The sequence below is a fragment of the Lissotriton vulgaris genome, chromosome 2_1 (genome assembly GCF_964263255.1).
Source record: "Lissotriton vulgaris chromosome 2_1, aLisVul1.2, whole genome shotgun sequence".
Lineage (NCBI taxonomy): Eukaryota > Metazoa > Chordata > Amphibia > Caudata > Salamandridae > Lissotriton > Lissotriton vulgaris.
Window position 1 is genome coordinate 433,483,211 of NC_141687.1, and position 21,047 is coordinate 433,504,257.

Here is a 21,047-nt window from a genome sequence, read left to right on the forward strand (position 1 = left end):
CATTCCACTTAATCATTCCTATTAAGTTACCTTTCTTCAGGCTAGTTTGGAGCTGAAGAGCAGATTGAAACAAAACACTGGACTGAATTTAATGAATTTGTGAAGAATGACAATATATATAAATAGTGGCAGTCCTATCTTTAAACCAGTGATAAAGAAAAGATTATCTGGTGCATTGAATTATTGACTTACTGATTGGCTTGAGTCATCAGAGACCTGTGGCTCACCAGTCTGTGTGTGATACAAGAGATCATGTAGTTGATAAAGAGATTATGGTCACTGCCTGCTATATTTATCTCTTTATTCAGGCAGATAATGAATTATTGAACTCACCATATTTTATCAAGGTTTTATTGAGAGATTCCGAAGTAAGCTACAAAATATTAATTTCAAGTACTTGAGAAAAAACTCATTCGCCTGAAAGAGCCAATCCTAGGGTTTGTGGCACCCCAGTCGTTGTATCTTTTGTACTCTCCTGGACTCAGGTAGTACTGACGTCCTCTGTAGTTGGACTCATCATAGAAGACCCAGTGCCCATCTTGCACATTGCAGGAGTGGATGTCATTGAAGCGGAACCGGTCATATACATTTGGGCAGTCATCTGTGAAGTCCATCATCTGGCCTCCGAAGTCACCTCTCTCGTACAGCCTGATGCGGAAAGAACCACGGTACTATGATAAAGATAAGAAGAGAAGATGTGGAAAGAGACATTAGATTTATAGATTCATTAAAAATAATAAGTAGTCCAACATGGCAATTAAAACTTTTTACATATTCCTGAAACACTGTTTTAGTTTGCATTTATAAGGGGCAAAATAATGAGCATTTAAAATGAAATATAATAACAAATAGGTTCTTCAGAAATGTAATTGCATGATATTTATTAACACATAGGGCCTGATTCAAAAAGGTAAACTGAGCGGAAAGTCTAACTTTACAACTTTCGGTATTCACAAAGGCCATGAGGTGCCTGCCACAGGGTGCAGGGATCGAAAAAGGGGGCATCATAGGTGCCCCCATGGCCTCCAACCGGAGGCCCTGCACCTATGGTGGCATTGCAGGGGGCCCCCAAAGTCGACTTCCGACAGCCTTTCTGTGTCAGAAAGGCGGCACAGAAAGGCAGTCGGAATCCGACATTGTTATCCCTCGGGCGGAAAGAGATTACTGGAGGCTTTCCAAATGTCAGAGGGCTCTCTAAAGCCATCTGAAGCTATTCGGAAATCAAGTTTGGATTCCTTTCTGACCGACTCCATCCAAATGTGTTGGTCGGAAATTAATCTGAACAGCTGATTACGATGCAGTAGGAAAGGCCCCATAGTCTGATTCCTCCAGTCAGCAGTTGAAAATGTTTAATCTGTTGTTGGCCCAGAAGGGAGAGTCAAGTGTTTTATGAGAATGTGGGTGTTGGAAATTGAGACCCAGTGCAACAGTCAGTATTCTATTTAGCCCCTGTGCCATTTTATTTAAGAATGAGGAGCACATTTACTAATATTTCAGGCAACGTAGGGCAGCTAGCAAAGTTGTTGCCCAAAAGGGAGGGAGCATAAATTTACCACATTCTCAAAGAATATTTGTGGACTAGTGCCAGCTCAGGAACCCTTGCAAGGGTGCATGTGTTACAGGCAGGATTGTTTTTGAGCATGAAGGTACTCCTTCCTGTAAATGTAAATGTAGTAGTATTTGTATAGTGCACCGAATCGACCCCCGAAGGGGTATCTCAGGCGCTTGTACGCATACCGCTGTGGAACCCTTCCTGGCTTTTCCCTGTGAAGTGTCCACTCCTGGGCACCCCCAAGGTGAAGCCAGGCATCCTAGCGTTGGGGCGGTTGTGGAGATTAACCCCTTCCAGGCTCATGACGAGCTGGGCTCGTCATGGAGTAGCCTCCTCCCAGGCTGATGACGAGCCCAGCTCGTCATGAAGCATGGCATTTTGAAAATCTCAGCACAGCAGGAAAATATGCTGAGCAGCCATGGGGTTAAGCAAGCTATTGCCCAGAGTTGCAGAGTGGGACCCATGATTAGAATAGGCACCGAGGCGAGAATTATCAGGTCCGCGGAAATGGAGCCCAAGACCCGCCGAGGCGGGATTTGAACCCTGGTCCCGGGCTAGACCTCTGCATCAGGGTGTGCCGCTCTAACCATTGAGCCACACTTCTGCATAAAACACTCTTAAATGCATTTTCCTCTTTCTACTTGCGCTGCAGAATGCAGTATACATGGAAAGAGGAAACAATTGGACAATTACAAATATTTCTCGTTGTGCCGTCTCACTGGGGAAGGCATAGCATTTTGAAGCATTCCCCAGTTTGGTAGCTTTAGTAAAACTGGAAATCTACCAAAAACCCTGGGAGGATGCATGAGAAAGCCAATGCTCTACTCATGGCATGCCTCCCAGATTGAAATGTAAAGAAACCCAGTGCAAGCAGCTGCATTGCATTACATTACAAAGCCATGCAAGGCAATGCAAATAGCCCCTTGCGTGGTTTTGTAAATAGTACCATCAAAGCACTTGCGTTGGCCTTGCGTTGTCTTGCAGGATGCAAGGACAATCCAAAGGCTTAAAAATTCTGGCCCTGAGTTTTTAAGTCTGTACTTCTATAATAAATTATATTAATTATTTCCTATTTAAAATACATCATGTGTTACCAAAATTAACCTGTAAAGGGACTTTAAACGCCTTTCAATACTCTATAGGTACAAATATCTAACCTCATACTGCAGCTCATTGCCGGCGTTAACTCTATGATGCCAGTGGACAGGTGGATTTTAGTCTTTCTGTTTCTCCTTCACAATGGAAAACAAGCTGCTAGATTAAGTAAGCAGGTTTTATAAGTGGCGGTTGTGCTTGGCTACCATATTGGAATTTCTTGTGATAATATTATTTATTGAAAGAGTAATAACAATAAAAAGTACACTATATGATGCATATATGATGCAATCTGATAGCACCATCTAGCAAGCTTTAAGCACCAACCAATTTGAATACCACCAGTTCAAGTCTGTTTGCATGATCCTGCCACAGGAGTTCAATAATTAGAACTGCAACTCAGAACATCGAGAAGGAATCTAGCCAAGGTAGGGCATCATTACAAGTTGTCTGGAGTTTGCAAAGGAGATGGAGGGGCAGATTAAGTTTACTGATGATATCTGCAATGCAAAGCTTGGCCATTTCAAGTTTTCTTTCCCTAGAAGGGGAAATAACCACTTGCAGTCAAATGTACTGGTTGCTTTTCCAAACACTGAGTCACCAAATCGGCAACACACCACTGACATTTTCCGCCTCCTCTAAGCAGCCAGAAAATGGCAGGTGTACTGCTAGTGGAGGGTGAATGTGTTGAATGGGGATAGGAGCGATGAAAATTCATGTGCCTTTTCTGGTAGAGCATTCACTACTTCCTCCAGACTGCAGCATGCTTAGGCTTAGTTGTGCAATGCTGCTTGTCACAGCCCCAGGAGAGGCAGAGTCCACAGACTCGGAGTTATTGCATACAGATTGTAGGGAGCCACCCGGCTCTTACTTGTGAGTTGCACATGCACAGCGGCCACTATCTCCAACGCCGATCCAGCAGAAAAACGGAGGCTGTGTCAAGGCAGCTGAACGCATCTCAGACGCGCAACAGATGAGATCAGCCTGAGAGGCCTAGGAGGCATGTGAGGAAGCTTGGCATCCGGTCTCCAATTAAAAGAAAGGGTACAAGTAAGTAAGGCAGAGATGTGGTTAAAAAGAATTAATGAGCCTGTGTTTATTGTCCCTACTAAGGAGCAAAGGCCGATCTGCAGTGAAGGTACCACGCCCTCAGCAACAACAAAGCAGGAAGATCGCAAGGACCCAGTTACAGTAGGAAAGCAGAAGGAAGGGTTACAGACATCCTCTTCCAAGCAAGTAAGCCTGTTTCTCTTGGGGCACGGATTGAACTCTCTACATTTGAAATAAATAAATATAAGGAAAGGGAAAGACACTCAGTGCCATGAGGGCCAAAGGACTTCACAATATGTGGGAGTGAACTGGCTCAAGGTGCACACTATAGACCTATACCATGCCCCAGGCGGCCCCAGGTGCGCCATAGCAAGTGGCAGAACCCCCCCCCCCGCCCCGATCAGACTAGAAGCACATCAATACCAGTTGCCGCAGTACCGCCATTCAGCCAGTTTGCAAACCTGGTGACAGCAGTTCCAAGGAGGTGCCAGTGGATAGGGAGAGTGAGACATTATTTCTGTACCACATGTGAAAAGATGGCGCCATCATATGCTCCATGATGTTGTATCTAGGAGGCGATGAACTGTGCAACCTATTGAAAAATCTACTTGACGCTTGCAAAGCAGCGGTCTGGCACTTGACAGACACATTGATCCCAATTGGATTTGAGATTTAAATGAAGACAAGCAATTCTAACAGAAAGCGAATCTGTCAACGCGTTCTCTGTAAAATTGGGATGGCTGGCGAGGACCTGCGATAGGATTGACAGACAAGATGAATTCAGGACACAGCTGATTCAAAGATGCTGCTCATCCAACTTGCAAAAACTAATCCTGCGGCAACCTGTCACCATGTTGGATGGCATCTTGGTGTTGGCCAGATCCCATGAGTTAGCCAATAGCAGGGCCAGTGAGATGGCGTCTGCCCTATCATGCAGTGCAACACCCGCTAACTCTGCGAGGGGAATGAAGATAAAGGAGGAGCAGGTGGATGTGGTTCAGGTGCGTCTAAGAAAACCAAAGGGGAGAGGCACCTCCAAGTCATTAGAGAAATCATGGGGAAACTACGGTTTGGCCTGTCACCCGCAAAGAGGTTCCCCTGCCCAGGGGAAGGCGTGCCTGAAGTGCGGGTGCCAGAACCATTTCGCGAAGGAATGTTACAATGCCCCTATGACGGCGTAGAGGTGAGAGGAGGAAGGAAAGCAAGCATCAGCACCTGTCTCTGGAGGGAGGGGTAGAGCGAAAGGCACCAATGGCAGTGGCAGCAGAAGATTGCCTAGACAATGAAGATGTTTCCATCATGTCATTTGCCAGAAGGGGCAACCAAAAGGAAAGACCTCGCCCGATGTTGCAATTCAAAGTGGATGGGACCACCATCACCGCGCTCATCAACACAGCAGCATCAGTAAATGTCATGAACGAGGATCAGTTTTTAAATTGAAACCCCCGCCAGAGATAAGCCCTACTGCTGCCAGGATTTACACATATGGCGGAACAGACCCCATCCCTTTAAGAGGAACCATCAATTTAGTGGTTACGGCAGGAGACATGAAGACGAGGGCCAAGTTTCATGTGACAAAGGACATCAAAGGGACACTGCCAGGATGCCACACAGCAGAAGACCTAGGGCCAGTGTGTTTTGCGTAGCAGGTGCACCAGTTGCATGCATACAACGTGCTATGGGAGTTTCCAGAACTCTTTAAGGGGCGTAGTTGTTTAAGGGGTATAAGTGAGACTCTGCATCGATGAATCAGTGGAACCAGTAGCCTTCCAACACTAGAGGGTCCCGTTTCATCTATGACCCCCAACGAAAAGAAACTGGTACAGCTGGAGAGAGATTGGGTCATTGAAAAAGTGACTGGGCCCACGCCTTGGGTCTCCCTGTTAGTAATCTCTCCAATACCAAAACAGCCTGGAGTGAGCCGATTATGTGTTGACATGAGCCTGCACAACAAGGCCATTTGTCGGGAAAGGCACCTGATGCCAACCATAGATGAAATTGTGTCTAATCTCATTAGAGCAAAGTCGTTCTCCAAGCTGGATCTGAACTCTGGCTATCACTAGCTTACTCTGGAGGGACCCAGCAGATATATCATGTCCTTCTCCACCCACATAGGACTGAGACAGTTCAGGAGACTCAGTTTTGGGGTCTCAGCGGCAGCAGAGGTCTTTCAGGAAGTGATTAGGGAGGCGCTCTTTTGGCTGATAGGGGTGTTGAACGCAAGATAGTGCAGGAAGACGCTAAACAGGTGAGAGCAAATCATTGACTGCCAGACATAACCCCAGATGAATGGATGCTAAGAGTGATCCTGCATTGGCATCAAGAAATTAAGAGACACAAATGTATGACGTTACAATGCATACATTTACAATGAATGCCTTTACAACACAGTTTTTACATCGCAACATCCTTTACAACACATTCTTTTACATGGCATGACATTACATCGCATTTTCAGAAACTACTGTTACAACGCATTCCATTACATCACTTTAAACCTTTACATCGCATACCATTACATTGCATTTAAGGTAAGTGTTGGATAGTATAGGGGTAATAATTACTATTCTAACTCCAGTGAGGGCAACAGTAGTGTAAGTGTTGGATATTGTAGGGGTAGAAATTACTATTCTAACTCCAGTGAGTGCAACAGTAGGGTAAGTGTTGGATAGTGTAAGGGTACTGTGCGTTGTAATGGTATATGTTGTAATGACTTGCGATGTAGTGCCTACATTGTAGTGACATGCATTGTAATGACATGCGTTGTAGTGACATGCAATGTAATGGCTGCGTTGTAATGACATGCAATGTAAAGGATGTTGCATTGTAATAACTGCTATGTACAGGTAGTGCGATGTAATGACTGCATTGTAAAGGTTGTTTCCCAAGAGACACATCACAATATTTGGATTGTGCCACAAGCCCTAAAAAAGCCTATAACCGGGTGAATCATGTTGGCTGTGCACAACTGTATTCGTAACAGAAGATTTTGGATACAAATCTGTAGAATCAATGGAAGGACCTCTCTGTTCATCTGTTCATGTTGTACTTGCCTTTATTCATGTTCTCATGTAAAGTTGCCTCTCAAGTTTGTGTGAGTGTTGAACGTCAGTACAACATTCTCATTTATTCTACCGCCCTGGAGGAACATCATGCCAGACTTCGGGCAACCCTACTCTGACTAGCGGAATGCACCAAACACTACAATTGCCAATACTGAGAATAAATTACCAACATCGCTTAAAGCTTATCCTTTATGAATAAAACATATAGATGCATCCGTAATTTTAATCCATCAATGTCTGTTTTATTATTTAGAAACTCCTTTAGATCTTAATTCAAGAAAACCACAAACACTTTACAAATATGTGTAAAACAAAAGACAACTCAAAAAACGTAACCAAATTCAACAGACCACAATGCACACTTCACTTAGACACCTTCATTCAATCTTTCTCTCTTACTCACTCAAATACTACCATTCTGTTTCAACATCCCAAAACACAACCAAAACAGTCACACCTGAACCAGTCACCACACGCACTGAATCCCACGTCAAATAATAAATATACCTATTTGAAGAAAAAAAGTGCAGGAAAAGTTCTATTTACAGGTTTTTCGCACAAAAACATCAAGAAATGAACCACACGTCACATTAGTGAATCTTCACATAATCTTTTTTGTTTTTTAACAGGGAAACACAACAAGGTTGACGCGTTTCAAACTGGACCCTTTGTCCGGTTCTCATCAGGACCACAAATATTCTTGATTCAGAGGAAGACACTTGTGTGATATTCTGGCTGTTAAGATACACATCCATGCATGGGATCGCCATAAAATATCCGGTACACGCATAGTGTGTCCGGTCTTGATCGTGGAGGATTTTGTCACCACTATTTGGCGCTGTATTTGAAACTACACTTGGCAGTGAAGGTAATTTCACCGTCAGCTTCAGTCTGGGAAATGAATCACAACTTCTTTGCAGGTCGCATACACTGCCAACAACTCCGGCATGTAGCGCGTGAAACCCGGAAATGGCTTGGGAATGTAGCCTCAGGCTTCACCACCAGAAGTGACTGTTCTACTTGAACGACATTCAATTCTTTGGGTATAAATTCTCAAAAGACGGTCTGCATGTTGAACCCCGAAAGGTGGAGGCCATCAGGAAAGCTGCAATCCTCTGAAACCCAGCAGAGATCCGCAGTTTATTGGAAATTTCCAATTACTGCAGCCAGTTCATTCTGAATTTGGCAACACTCTCTGAAACGCTGAGGTTACTCGTGAAAAAAGAGGCCCAGTGGGAGTGTACAAGCCAGACAGCTCAAGCTCAAGCTCAAGCCTTCAAGAATATAATGAAAGCCAAAAGGTGGAGGCCATCAGGAAAGCTGCAATCCTCTGAAACCCAGCAGAGATCCGCAGTTCATTGGAAATGGCCAATTACTGCAGCCAGTTCATTCCGAATCTGGCAACACTCTCTGAACCGCTGAGGTTACTCGTAAAAAAAGAGGCCTGGTGGGAGTGGACAAGCCAGACAGCTCAAGCTCAAGCCTTCAAGGATATAAAGAAAGCCTTTCTTCAGGATGCCCTCTTGGCATACTTCCATCTGGCATGCCAGACTGGGCTTATTGTAGAAGCCACTCTCGTAGGGCTGGGCGCTGAGTTGTTACAGAGGTTGAACAGAGACAAATGGGTGCCTTCACAGCAGTGGAAACCCACTACGTCCATCATTTTTTTTTCTTTTTTTATTTAAATGTTTATATTAGTAACAGCAAAACATGTGGATACAAGGACATTACTGTAGGACTTACAGAATAGTGGATTTGGACAGTTATCTAACATCATTTATGCATTACATAGCTTCAGCACCACCTGTACTGTGATGCATTTCCAATTCCACTGTTGGGGACACCACAATATCTCCCCAGTACCTATTCCAGTTTGACCACTTTCGGTCCCATTTCTTGGGGCACCCCCGTGCTATAAACACTTCCGTTTCCGGCAACATGCATCTATCCAACTCTTTCGCCCACACATGGACACTCAGTGTGTTTGCTCCCCCCCCAACCTTTCGCTATCTCCCTTTTGACCAGGGTATAGCCCAGCATCATAAATTGCTTCTCTACTTCCGTCAGGTCAGTTGCCTCCCAGATAGTTAACACCTTAGCTGCTATGGAACGTCCAGCTCCAGTGCTGGACGTTCCATTGCGCAGGTGCAGTTGGAACATCCAACGGCCGATGGCAGCACTACAGAGGTAGTGGTGCTGTCGGCCCGCTTAAAGGGTTAAGAACCCCAGGTCGTGTCGTTAGGACCAACTCCTTATGTTGGGTTTTATGCATGTGTTCCGTGGCTCCCTCCCATAGGACCCGCAACCCTGGGCAGCTCCAGAGCATATGGTAAAACGTGGCCTGTTGGCCAAATCCCCTCAGGCAGAGATCGTCCGACCGCGAACCCACCTTCACCAAAGTCGGTCCCGTCATATACGAGTGGTGCAATATCCGGAGCTGAATCAACCTGAGCTTTTGCGTAATGGCCACCTCCCGCGGAGACATCAAAGCCTCCTGCCAGTCTTCATCAGTAATCACCCCTAAATCGTCCTGCCATCTCTCCCTGAGTCTTGGGAAGGTATCTGGAAGATTATTGCATAATTTCTTGTCTGTGAGTGAGATAGCTTTCGAATCAAAAGGTCCATCTAACAACCTATCTTCGAGCGGCGAAGAATCTGGAATGTCCGTGAAAGATGAGAAGGCCGCTCCAAGAGCATGGCGTATCTGCAGGTACCTATACGTCTCACCCTGAGCCAGTTGGTACTGTTTATGGAGTTCCTCAAACGTAAGTATCTTCCCCTTTTTAACCAAATCTTTTACCACAGAGATACCTACAAGGTCATACTTATGAAATCCGGACTGATACTACGTCCATAATTGAATGAGAGGAGCTAGCAATCCGTTTGGTGTGCAAACACTTCCCTTTGTATTTGTGTGGGCAGAGCTTCCACGTGGTACCATACAACAAACTATTGGCACTGCTGTTTTCAGGATCCACCAGAAATGGCCCACCCAGGATATAGAGATGGGCTGTCCAGCTCCAACAGTACTCTTTCACTGTGATTTACCGGCCACGAACTAACAACCTAGCAGATTACCTCTCCCAGCACCCTCTCGCAGAATATCCATGCAATCCACGAGAAAACGATCCCTGGGTGGAAGACTTCTTAAGGTTGGTAGTCAAGGCTGTATGCCCAAGGACCATTTTAGAAGTTGCGGAAGCGACTCTGACAGATCCTTGCCTCAGAAGGGTGATTGAGGCACTTGAAAAGGCCTCACTGGAGGAACCTCCTAGATGGAATGAGTGACCTAAATCCGGAGGAAAAGGACGCCTGGATGTGAGGGTGTCATGATGAGTTCAGCCAGAGCAAGGAAGGTGTCATCCTTAGGGGTCAGCAGGTCGTGATATGCCACAGCTTGTGGGATTGCACTCTGGAAATGGCCCATTAAGGGTTAGTGAAGATGAAAGCCAGGCTTAGGCATAAGGTGTGGTTTCCTAGTATTGATCAGCTGACCAAAGATATGGTCAAAAACTTCCCATCGTGCATCATCAAGGTTGGAAATCTGCCTCTGGCTCCGATCATCACTGAAGCTCCCTGTACCATGCCATGGCCATCCCTCAGCATGGACTTTGGATCTTCCGTCACAGTCGACTGACTCTTGTTCTGGTGAATAGCCATACCAAATTCCCCATAGTCTAACTGGTATGCTCCACGGCATTTGAGTGTGTCAAACCAGGGTTGGACAGTTTGCTTGCAATCCTAGGACTGCAGATGAAAATCAAAACTGATAATGGCCCTCCCTTTCAGGGTTATGACTTCAAGGAGTTCATGCAACATATCAACATTTGACACCATTGTATTACACTGCAGATGCCTCAAGCCAATTGGGAGGTAGAGAGGTTTATGAGGACCCTCAACAAAGCTCGCCACATTGGTGTGGACAAAGGAGAAGACCTAAAGGCCTGTTTGCATCAGTTTTTAAGATCCCACAGGCTAACTCCTCACAGCACTACTGGATGCGCACCAAGTGATCAATTGATGAAATAGCCGGCAAGGGACCTGTTGCCCTTCAGCTCGAACTGGTAGCCTCTAGTGCTGGATGCCCAGGCAGCCCAGAAGTAAAGACATAGCAATAACAATTGGGATAACCAAGTGAGAAGAGCTGTAAACCCCACCATACAGGAGGGAGACCGAGTGATCATCTGGGACTGACATCCCGGTTGGAAATTTAGGACTCTTGTCGAAAGAAAAACCTGGAAGGTTGTGAATGTTCGTGGCACCCTTGTGACAGTGAGGCACAGAGCTACAGAGGTATCAAGAAATGAGTCTTGGATTTGGAAGGTTCCCTGGGGAGAATGTGATGAGGCCGAAGAAGACGAAATCACCTACGAGCTGGATATCAACAGGATCGAAGGGGTGCGAAGGGACGATGGCATGTTCATGCCGGGAGGAGGGTGTCAATGGGAGGAGAGCATCCCAAATGCATCTGAGTTTGAGAGTGACGATTTTGCCCCCCTTGCCCTGAAAGTGGCATCAGGGGACACTGATGCCTAAGGGCCGTCCCCCATCCTAATCATAGGCTACAAGCCTTTCTGTGCTGATACTGGCACGCTGGAGAGCTGACAAGAATGGGACCCACATACTTCCTGAATCTGAAGGACTTTATGTTTGTATTTGTTTGTGTGTTTTGTTGAACTTGAAAGGTTGGATGGGATTTAGTGAGACACCTGGCTCTTGATTGCAATTTATGTGAGGCACACATGCCGATGGCCAGCTGTGGCTGTAGGTAATAAATAAAGGTGGGCTTACCACTCGTGGTGGGACCCTAAAGTGTGGTGTGATCATTGGCCGTCGCCACTCCATAGTCTAGACCACACAATCCAATACAGATCTCTTAGAAGTGATTATTCCAGTTTGCGTATTGCATTTTTTTATTTTAGTTTTAGTTTTATATGGCACAAATTTGTCCCCAAAGATATCAGTTATCAGAGTGCTTTATATGAGCACCAGTTGCATTACACAGGGACACATTCATTGTTACTAGGCACGGGGAGATTAAGTGATTTGCCCAGAATCACAGGATTTTGAAGGTCATTGCCAAGATTCAAACCCATTTTCCCAGATTTGAGATCGTCCACCTTAGCCATTAGGCCACATCCGCCCCCCAAATATCACCTGTAGTTACCACTTTGGATGAAATAACACAACTCAGAATGAGCAGTATAGTTGGAGATGCCTGATGTGTGAGTGTAACATTGTTTTTCAGTTGGATGAGGAGTAGATGTTTATCATTGTAACATAAGAAAAAATAATTAATACTCTTAATCACACATAATGTTTTGATTGAATAATGCTCAACTTACTTCAGGGATGATCCGGCAGGATCTGATGGAGTCGTTGTACCCCATCCACCGCTGGTAATCGGGGTACTCGCCTCTTCTCAAGTAGTACTGGTGTCCTCTGTAGTTGGGGTGCTCATAGAGCATCCAGTTGCCGTTTTCCACCTGGAGAGAGTTGCAGCGACTGAAGTAGGAGTGCAGATCAGCACAGTCGGAACGGCACTCATGGGAGCGACCACTAAAATTTCGGTCTTCGTAGAAGGTAATCTGCAGAGAAATTGTTTGAAAAGCTTGGTCATATTTCTTGAGCTTTGAGTGCTGTTAGACTTTCACTCACCATGTTTTGAAAAAAGTTCTCTGAACGTTAATTTGAAGACTTTAGATTTGAGCAATTATGAATGGGGCAATTATGAGTGGGCCCACCAAGAGTAATTTTTGAGAACCGGAACTTACTTTTTGTTACCAGGCATGGATACCCAGGAAGAAAGAGAAAAATACTAAAAGTGTAAAGGAGGAGAAGGAGGGAGACGGAAGAACAGTAGCCCACAGCAATGAAAACAAAAGCAAAAATGAAAAATAAATGCCCATATTTACGAGAGAAGTGGCAGAGCGGGGCGTTAGCCTCCTTGGCTTAACTTCATGCTCCGCCACTTCTGAAACTCAGGGCTGCACTGTATTTACAAGAATATGGTGCAGCCCTGCGTCTCCTCACTGCGCTGGTGCTAATTTAACTACCAAGCCCCTTGCAGGCACCCTTGCACCATAGTGCAAGGGTGTCTGCGTTGCAGGGGAATGATTGTTTATGTGCAGGAAGGTGTCCCTTCCTGCACATAAACAGTGATTAATGGTGCTTCACAACTTCTATATGTGCTGCTTAGAGCATCACAAATAGGAGTTGCAAAACGCCATTTTTTTATTATTGATTGTTTATGTGCAGAAAGGATCACCTTCGTGCACATAAACAATCAATGGTGTTTTGCTGTTTCTATGTGTGCTACACCATGGAGCACACATGAAAACAGCAAATATGAGGAGAAATAAAGCATTTCTCTTTGTTTTGCCTGTTTAAGACTAGGTTTTCCTTGCTCTTAATTTTGGCGCTGCCTTCTATTTACACTGCCCTTGTAAATAGGGGCAGCTTCAAAGTCAATGGGTGTTACGGTGGAACGCCTACAGAAACACCCAGTGCCCTCCCCTTTCACGCTAAGTGTAGCATGAAAGGGTGCCTTATTTACAAGACATCGTTAAGCCATGTTAAGTGGCTTAACGCTGCCTTGTAAATAAGGCGAAGACCCTTTTGCCACCACCATGTCAGAAAAAAATGACGTTTTTGTGGCGATTGGGGCTTGTAAATATGCCCCAAAGTGGCAAGGAGTGCATGGCTGTGGAAGAAAGAGGCATGAGGTGGAAGCAAGACTGCACAGAAATGGTATTCGGCATTCCCAACATCTGTCAATGTCTACCGTGGCTTTCTGAGAAGGTCACCAGCACTTGTTATTCTACAAATTAAGCCCTGACTGCCGCACACTTGCAAACGTAACTTTTATTTAGACTTGCTCTTAACTTTCGATGCATTCTGTCATAATTATTTGCCTTTTCTAAGAATAGCGAACTGTAGGCAGTCATGGAAGAAATGCTTGTTTTCACAGTAATCAAATAGGCAGTGTTTCCTTATTATGGTTGGTCAGTCAGTCTTAATATAAGGAATTGCCTTCGTAGGGCACCAAGAAGCCACGTTAATGGTACGGAAGCACTTGAGAAAGGCTTTATAACAGGCTTCTCCAAGGGGCAGCTTGTGAGCTACTGGTAGCTCTCTGGCTACCTGTAAGTAGCTCACATATGTGCAACCCAAGCATAATAAATTAGAAGCTTTTGCTTGGCTGAATTAATCCATGTATAATAAAGTTGAGAGCGTGTAATCAAGGCGAAAATGTGTGCATTTTCAGAACTCATACGCTGACCTTAGGAGGAAAATTGTGCAATCTCCAAAATATATTCAAAGCTGACATTTGACTGGCATATAATGTAGACTAGTTATTAATACCATACCCTTGGTGTCACAGACATTGGGTTACGTAAATCCATGTAGAGGCATTTGAAATTGAAAACTATTTTTACATTACTACTGGAAACCCTCCCTGATGTACTGAGGTGATTGATCACTGCTACTAATCCTGAATATAAAGTAATTTTGTCTGGTGTGGTCGCAATTGCAACATTGATATTAGTAGCTCGGGATGATTTTCCCTGAACTCAAGTACCCATGAATGCAGAAAAAGTTGGAGACCCCTGCTTTATAAGATAGCATCTCGCGAGCCTCTCACACAGTGCAAAGTATTAAGTGAGAATTCAGATAAACAGTAAATCCAGGTCATTTACTGAAGCTTGGGGCTTATCACAAGTCATCGCAGGCAGCAATGTTCTCGATCCGCCAAATTAACTTATTGCGTCCAAGACTGAAACACACAAAGCAATAGTGATGCATGAGCCACTAAAGAGATTTAGGATGACTCTGCCAGTGTGTATAAAGGGCAGCCTAAGTCCCACGGGTAGCACTATCTCATATGGTACGAGACCGCATTTCATGTAAATAATTGGAAGTATTTAACCAGCCATATACATATTGATCACGACGGCTGTTCAGCAGAGCTGGAACGATCAATCAAGAGAGCTACTTGTAATTCCAGCGAGCACCCCCCACAATGATTTCTTACCTTTCCCATGGTGACTGGTGTCAGAGGCAGTGATGTCTCGGGGTTCCCCGTCAACAGCCCTTTTATAACCCCAGCATTACAGCTGCTATTCACTAAAATGGCGCTCGTTGCTGCCCAGTAAGGAACATGTATAGCAGTCTTTGTTTAGTATTGTTAGTGCGATGTAGAACGTTCCTCATGTTGCTTCTAGCTTGTGTTTGTTTGTGTTGCTCAATTTAGGTTAAAGGTCATTGTTGATGTCCTATGAAGCAGGGCAGCGCAGGCTTCTGGAACCATTATGTAAGTCTAACGAAAGGGCGACAATGTGGTTTATTTGAGCAACCTCTGGCACATGTAAAACGCTTTCAGTTTGACTCTCTATTGGGAATAGCAACGCTGTTAGAACACGGTGACTATCAGAGAAAAGACTAATAGTAGTGAAAACGCAGTATAAAAAAAATCTCATTGCTTAAAGACACAAAGATGAACAAAAGTGATCAACGAAAGAGTAGTGGGTGGGGAATGATGAAAAACATTTTAATATAGCTTACAGTGGCGGCAAACACATATAAACAATGGTGGGAGGTTGGAGGAGACACAGCAGGAGTGTGGAGAAATAATACAAAAATAAAACTTACGTGATGTTGCTTCTGCTGCCGCGCGCCATGGTGCTCTTCTGCTTCCTGGTCACAGCAGCCATTGGGAGTCGGACAGCATCCGAGACTCCCTGTGCAATCCCACGCTGCCCTCATGTAACATGAGAACAGTGCAGCGATAGGCCTGAGCGGAATTGTTTAACGCTCACTCAGGGAGTCTGTGCTCTTTCTCGTACCCGGCTGTGCATACAGCTGGGTTGGAAAAACATAACTGCGCATGTCTGATTGGATGGCCTAAGACGGCCAAACAGACATGCACAGTTAGCAATGCACATCACTCCGCCCCATATTCCATGGCCCGGCCTGCCCATCCCCACATATGCTTGCTCAATGAGGACCTCAAAAGTAAAAAAATAATAAAATACAGTGTTATTTTTCAGCTGCTGTCTCTGAGCCAGTGGGGCGACGCTTCTCCGCCATTGCAGAGGAGCCATCGCTGATAACCTAAACTTGTCCAACCAGCTACAGGTCATTAGCTTACATATTTTTAAAATGTTGTCCCTCATGAGTAATTTGTCTCCTGAGTCATCCTTTGTTTAAAGCTAACGCACAGCTGGTTAAGTATATGATATGATTCAGGGTGGTGAATATAATTTGGTTCATTAGGTCTAAAGGCCTGTGACCATGCTGGAATGAATGTTCGGTACAAATAACAGCAATACAAAAGCTTCACCAAACAAAACAACTTGAAACACATATTACATATAGTTAACTATCACAATCTTTAAAACAGGATGTTAGAAATTGGCAAAGGTATGCACTCTATTTAAACGGGAACCACACTCCTAGTCAGTGTAAGTCAGATATGCACTAAAAGATTATCTGTGCTCACCTTCTGGAAGCTTGGCACCGAGCAGTCAGGCTACATCTAACAAGGCAACCAGTAAAGTATCTGTGCAATGCAACACAATGAAAACACACAAAAACACTCCTCACCAGGTTATAAAAATAGAAAAGAATTTTACAGATAATTCAAGACCAAGACAATAAAAATCCAATAAGTAGAAGTTCAGTAATGCTTTTTTAAAGAATAAAAGTGTTACTAGTGCTTAGAAGCAATAAGCCCCTATGGTGGTTTTCTAGTCGCACTGGACTGGGTCAAAGTCAACAGTTCAAGCCGGTCGCGATGGAGCACAAGCCCAAACTGGGGACAGGAGCCACACAGGTCTGGTGAACAGAGTATCTTGATCCTGCACACAATAGCGAGATGCGGGGTGCCAGATGAGCAATGTGTCAATGTAGAGTCTGCAGTCGAGGTGATGTGTTGATTTTCTCCATGCAGTGGAGTTGATATGTCGGTTTTGTAGACAGAGCACTGAGACAAGGTTTGTTTTTTTCAAAGTGAGTTGTGCCGGGTTTATCCACGCAGTCAAGGGAATGCATTGATCTCTCTACACTGCTGCAGCGGTTCCGAAAGCGTTGTGCCAATTCCACTCCCGCCACAGGGTTGATGCACCAATTCTGCTACATCCAGACTAGAGATGCGTTGATGTCTCTGCTGCAAGTATCAGGGTCCACTTCCAGTGAACAAGGCACAAGAGCAGATGCAGAGACTTTCATAACCCTCAGTCACAAGCAACAGTAGACAAGCCAACAAGCCCTTAGATATCACTTTAGATGCAGAGCAGAGACCAGCTCTCCCTCAGCAGGGTCAGAGAGCAGCATGCAGCAGGGCAGCACCCCAGAAAAGCAGGTCTTCCTGATCTTCCAGATCAGCAGTTCAGAAGAATGTCAGTCCTTGTTGGAGCACAGCAGTTCTTCTGACAGGGTTCAGTTATGGGTCCAGAAGTGTCTGATTTGGTGGGGCAGAGCCTCAGTACTTACACACAGTTGTGCCTTTGAAGTGAGGGTGACTTCAAAGAAGTGTCTTTGAATAGCACAAAATCCCTTTCTTCCCAGTCCAGGCTCCAGACTAGAAATGGGGAGTATTCAGTCCTTTGGGTGGGGACAGATATCAGAATGCAGATGAGTTCCGTGTGACACCGACCCGTGTGCAAGTGTGCAAGTGTGCCGCTGACTCAGGGCCTAATTTGTAGAATAATAAGCGCTGGTCACCTACCCCAGACATGTACTGGCGCACAGAGCAGTAAGAGCAGAGAAGTGTCTACTTTTCAAAAGTGGCATTTCTGAAATAGTAATGTTAAATCCAACTTTACCATTAAATATAATTTATCATTGCCATTTCAAAGATATGAAACATGATACTACCGCTTTCTAAGAAGGAATTACAGCTTAAAAGTGTATTAAATAATTCCCAATAGTAACCTATGAGAGAAGTTGGCCTCACAGAAGTGAACACATAATTTGGGTGTTTGTCACTACCAGGACATGTGAAACTTAAAAGTACTTATGTTGCCTTTTACTTACACAGCACCTTGCCCTTAGGGTTACCTAGGGCCTCCCTTAGTGGTGATGTATATGTAATAAAAGGGGAGTTTAAGGCTTGGCAAGTGGTTTTAAATGCCAAGGCAAAGTAGCAGTTGTTAGACCTGACAGCCGAAGGGTGGTCTTCCCCCAATCATTTTTGTGTTTTTGCTTCATGTTCTGTTAAAGCTTTTTGTTGGCCTTAGGACTCCAAACACTTTATCACTGCCATTCAGTGATAAACTGCATGTGCTTTTTCCCTAAACCTATGTCTAATTGGTTTATACCTGAGTGAAATGTAATTAATTGTAAGTCCCTTGTGAGGTGGTATACCGTATATCTAGGACCTGTAAGTTAAATGCTACTAGTGGGCTGGAGCACTGATTGTGACACTCACAGGAGTAGCCTTTCAAACGTGTCTCCGGCCTGCCACTGTAGTGACTGTGTGCGCAGTTTACAGGCACTTTTAACTAGGTATTTAAAACTGCTTGGCAAGTCTTAAACCCCCCTTTTTATTACAAATAAGTCACCGCTACGTTCGGCCCTATGCAGCCGGACTTGGTGCTAGGTAAGGAAAAGGTAGTACATGTACTTTTATGTTTTGCATGTCCTGACAAACAGCCTACTTTGTTTCTCACTACTATGAGGCCTACTCTTCTCAATCAAATACACTTTTAAGCTGTAATTCCTGATCGGAGAGTAGTAGATTTTTCATGTTTCATATGTTTGAAATGGTGTTGAAAAATCCTGCTTACTGGTGAAGTTGGATTTAACATTATCATTTTTGAAAAACCCACTTTTAGAAAGTAGACATTTCTCTGCACTTACTCCTGTGTGTGCCTGAAAGCCTGTCTCCAAAACAGGTCTTGAGTGGGTGACAGCTACACTGTGTGCATTCCCTCTGGACAGTTACAATACAGGAAGGATAGGTGTGTCTGAGTACCCATCTACATATATCTGCCTTCCCTATATCAACAGCCTGCCCTCTCATTTACCCTCTCTCACACCAGGCCCTCTTGGCAATTGGTCTGTTTTTGCCTGGTGCCACTTGAGGTATCACTCAAAGAACTGCACAAGTATAAGCCAGGCTCCCCTGGAGATCCGTGCCTGGCTCGATTTTTTAAACTACTGGCCCCATGGCTTAATCCGCTCTTCAACCAAATCTGGAACTCCTCCCAGACATCTAGAATCTACCCAGCCACCCGGAAACAAGTATTCCTGTTGCCTCTGCTTAGGAAACCTGATGCACATCCTGCTGAGAACAATAATAATAAAAGTTCAGGCCTATCTCTTTGTTTCCAGCTTCCAGCTCCAGCAAAAATCCTGCAAAAGGAAGTCCAAAAGCAACTGGCTGAATTCCTCGAATCAAATGACTGCTTTTGGTTTTAGGGCTGGGTATAGCACAGAGACTGCACTTCTCTGAAACCATTCACAAATCTGTGGACCAGGGTGCCTCAGGTATGGTGGTGTAGCTTGATTTGTCTGCAGCTTTCGACACTGTGGCCCACTTTAGTCTTTTGGAGAGAATGAGACAGGAAGGAGGGTGGGGTACTGCTTTGTCCTGGAGAATGGCTCACAGCAGGTATTCTTATGCCCCAATATCTCCACCCAGAATCCCCTTGTCTATGGGGTACCTCAGGGTTCAGCGCTGAGCCTGCTTCTTTTCGATGTATACCCGGCTCCCCTGGCAACCTTAGTTGAGACTTGGGGTGTGAGCGTAGTCTTGTATGCTAATGACACTCAACAGGTGTTTTCCTTTAAAGAACACTTGGAGGCTGCCTTTCTCAATTTTAAGCAATGCCTGAATAATATCTCAGCCTGTATGACGGAGAATTGCCTAAAGTGAAACACGGAGAAAACTGAGGTCTTATTTTTCAGCCAAGCAGCACCACCACCTTCTCATCTGTGGTGGCAATCAGAACTGAACCCACCACCTATCTCGGTGGATTCAGTCAGAAATCTTGGGTTCATCTTTGATAATAATAAAAGTTCAGGCCTATCTCTTTGTTTCCAGCTTCCAGCTCCAGCAAAAATCCTGCAAAAGGAAGTCCAAAAGCAACTGGCTGAATTCCTCGAATCAAATGACTGCTTTTGGTTTTAGGGCTGGGTATAGCACAGAGACTGCACTTCTCTGAAACCATTCACAAATCTGTGGACCAGGGTGCCTCAGGTATGGTGGTGTAGCTTGATTTGTCTGCAGCTTTCGACACTGTGGCCCACTTTAGTCTTTTGGAGAGAATGAGACAGGAAGGAGGGTGGGGTACTGCTTTGTCCTGGAGAATGGCTCACAGCAGGTATTCTTATGCCCCAATATCTCCACCCAGAATCCCCTTGTCTATGGGGTACCTCAGGGTTCAGCGCTGAGCCTGCTTCTTTTCGATGTATACCCGGCTCCCCTGGCAACCTTAGTTGAGACTTGGGGTGTGAGCGTAGTCTTGTATGCTAATGACACTCAACAGGTGTTTTCCTTTAAAGAACACTTGGAGGCTGCCTTTCTCAATTTTAAGCAATGCCTGAATAATATCTCAGCCTCTATGACGGAGAATTGCCTAAAGTGAAACACGGAGAAAACTGAGGTCTTATTTTTCAGCCAAGCAGCACCACCACCTTCTCATCTGTGGTGGCAGTCAGAACTGAACCCACCACCTATCTCGGTGGATTCAGTCAGAAATCTTGGGTTCATCTTTGACAACGACCTCTCTTTTGTAAGAACCAGGTGCGCCATGTCTCCTCTATATGCTTCTGGAAGCTAAGAGCAATGAGAAAAGTTCTTCTGGAGGCTTGCAGGAAAACTATGGCCCATGCCCTAGTAACTTTCCAGCTAGACTATTCTAATAGCCTCTACCTAGGGCTGCCAGCTTACCTGGTTCACATATTGCAAATTATTCAAAATGCAGTGGCCAGAATAATTAGGAAAGTGCCATTTCGCCATCATATTTTACCACATTTATGGCACCTCTATTGGCTTCCGGTTAATAGGAGCATCGAGTTCAAGGCATTCACCTTGGCCTATGAAGCCACTAGAGATCAGGGTCTAGGCTATCTGAGGCAGAGATTGCAAAGATACCAACAAGATCAGGCCCTAAGATCAGACCACCTGCGACTACGTAGGGTTCCCCACTTTAGTAAGGCCAGACGAGGGGGCAGAGCATTCACTGTGAAAACGGCAAAACTCTGGAATACAATGCCCCACTACCACCGCTTGATGGAGTCAGAACAGGCTTTTAGGAAGGCCTTTAAAACCTGGCTTA

The 21,047-nt window shown here is 44.9% G+C and overlaps 1 protein-coding gene across 1 annotated transcript; it reads right to left on the reverse strand.

Moving 5' to 3' along the window:
• Positions 1-337: 337 nt before the first annotated feature.
• On the reverse strand, positions 338-15,059 carry LOC147730542 (gamma-crystallin-1-like). The gene is made up of 3 exons (XM_086958583.1): positions 14,798-15,059; positions 12,108-12,350; positions 338-671 (listed from the first exon to the last, which is right to left on the reverse strand). The coding sequence occupies exons 1-3, from the start codon at positions 14,804-14,806 to the stop codon at positions 390-392; spliced, it is 534 nt and encodes a 177-aa protein (XP_086814709.1). The 5' UTR covers positions 14,807-15,059; the 3' UTR covers positions 338-389.
• Between the last annotated feature and the right edge of the window lie 5,988 nt (positions 15,060-21,047).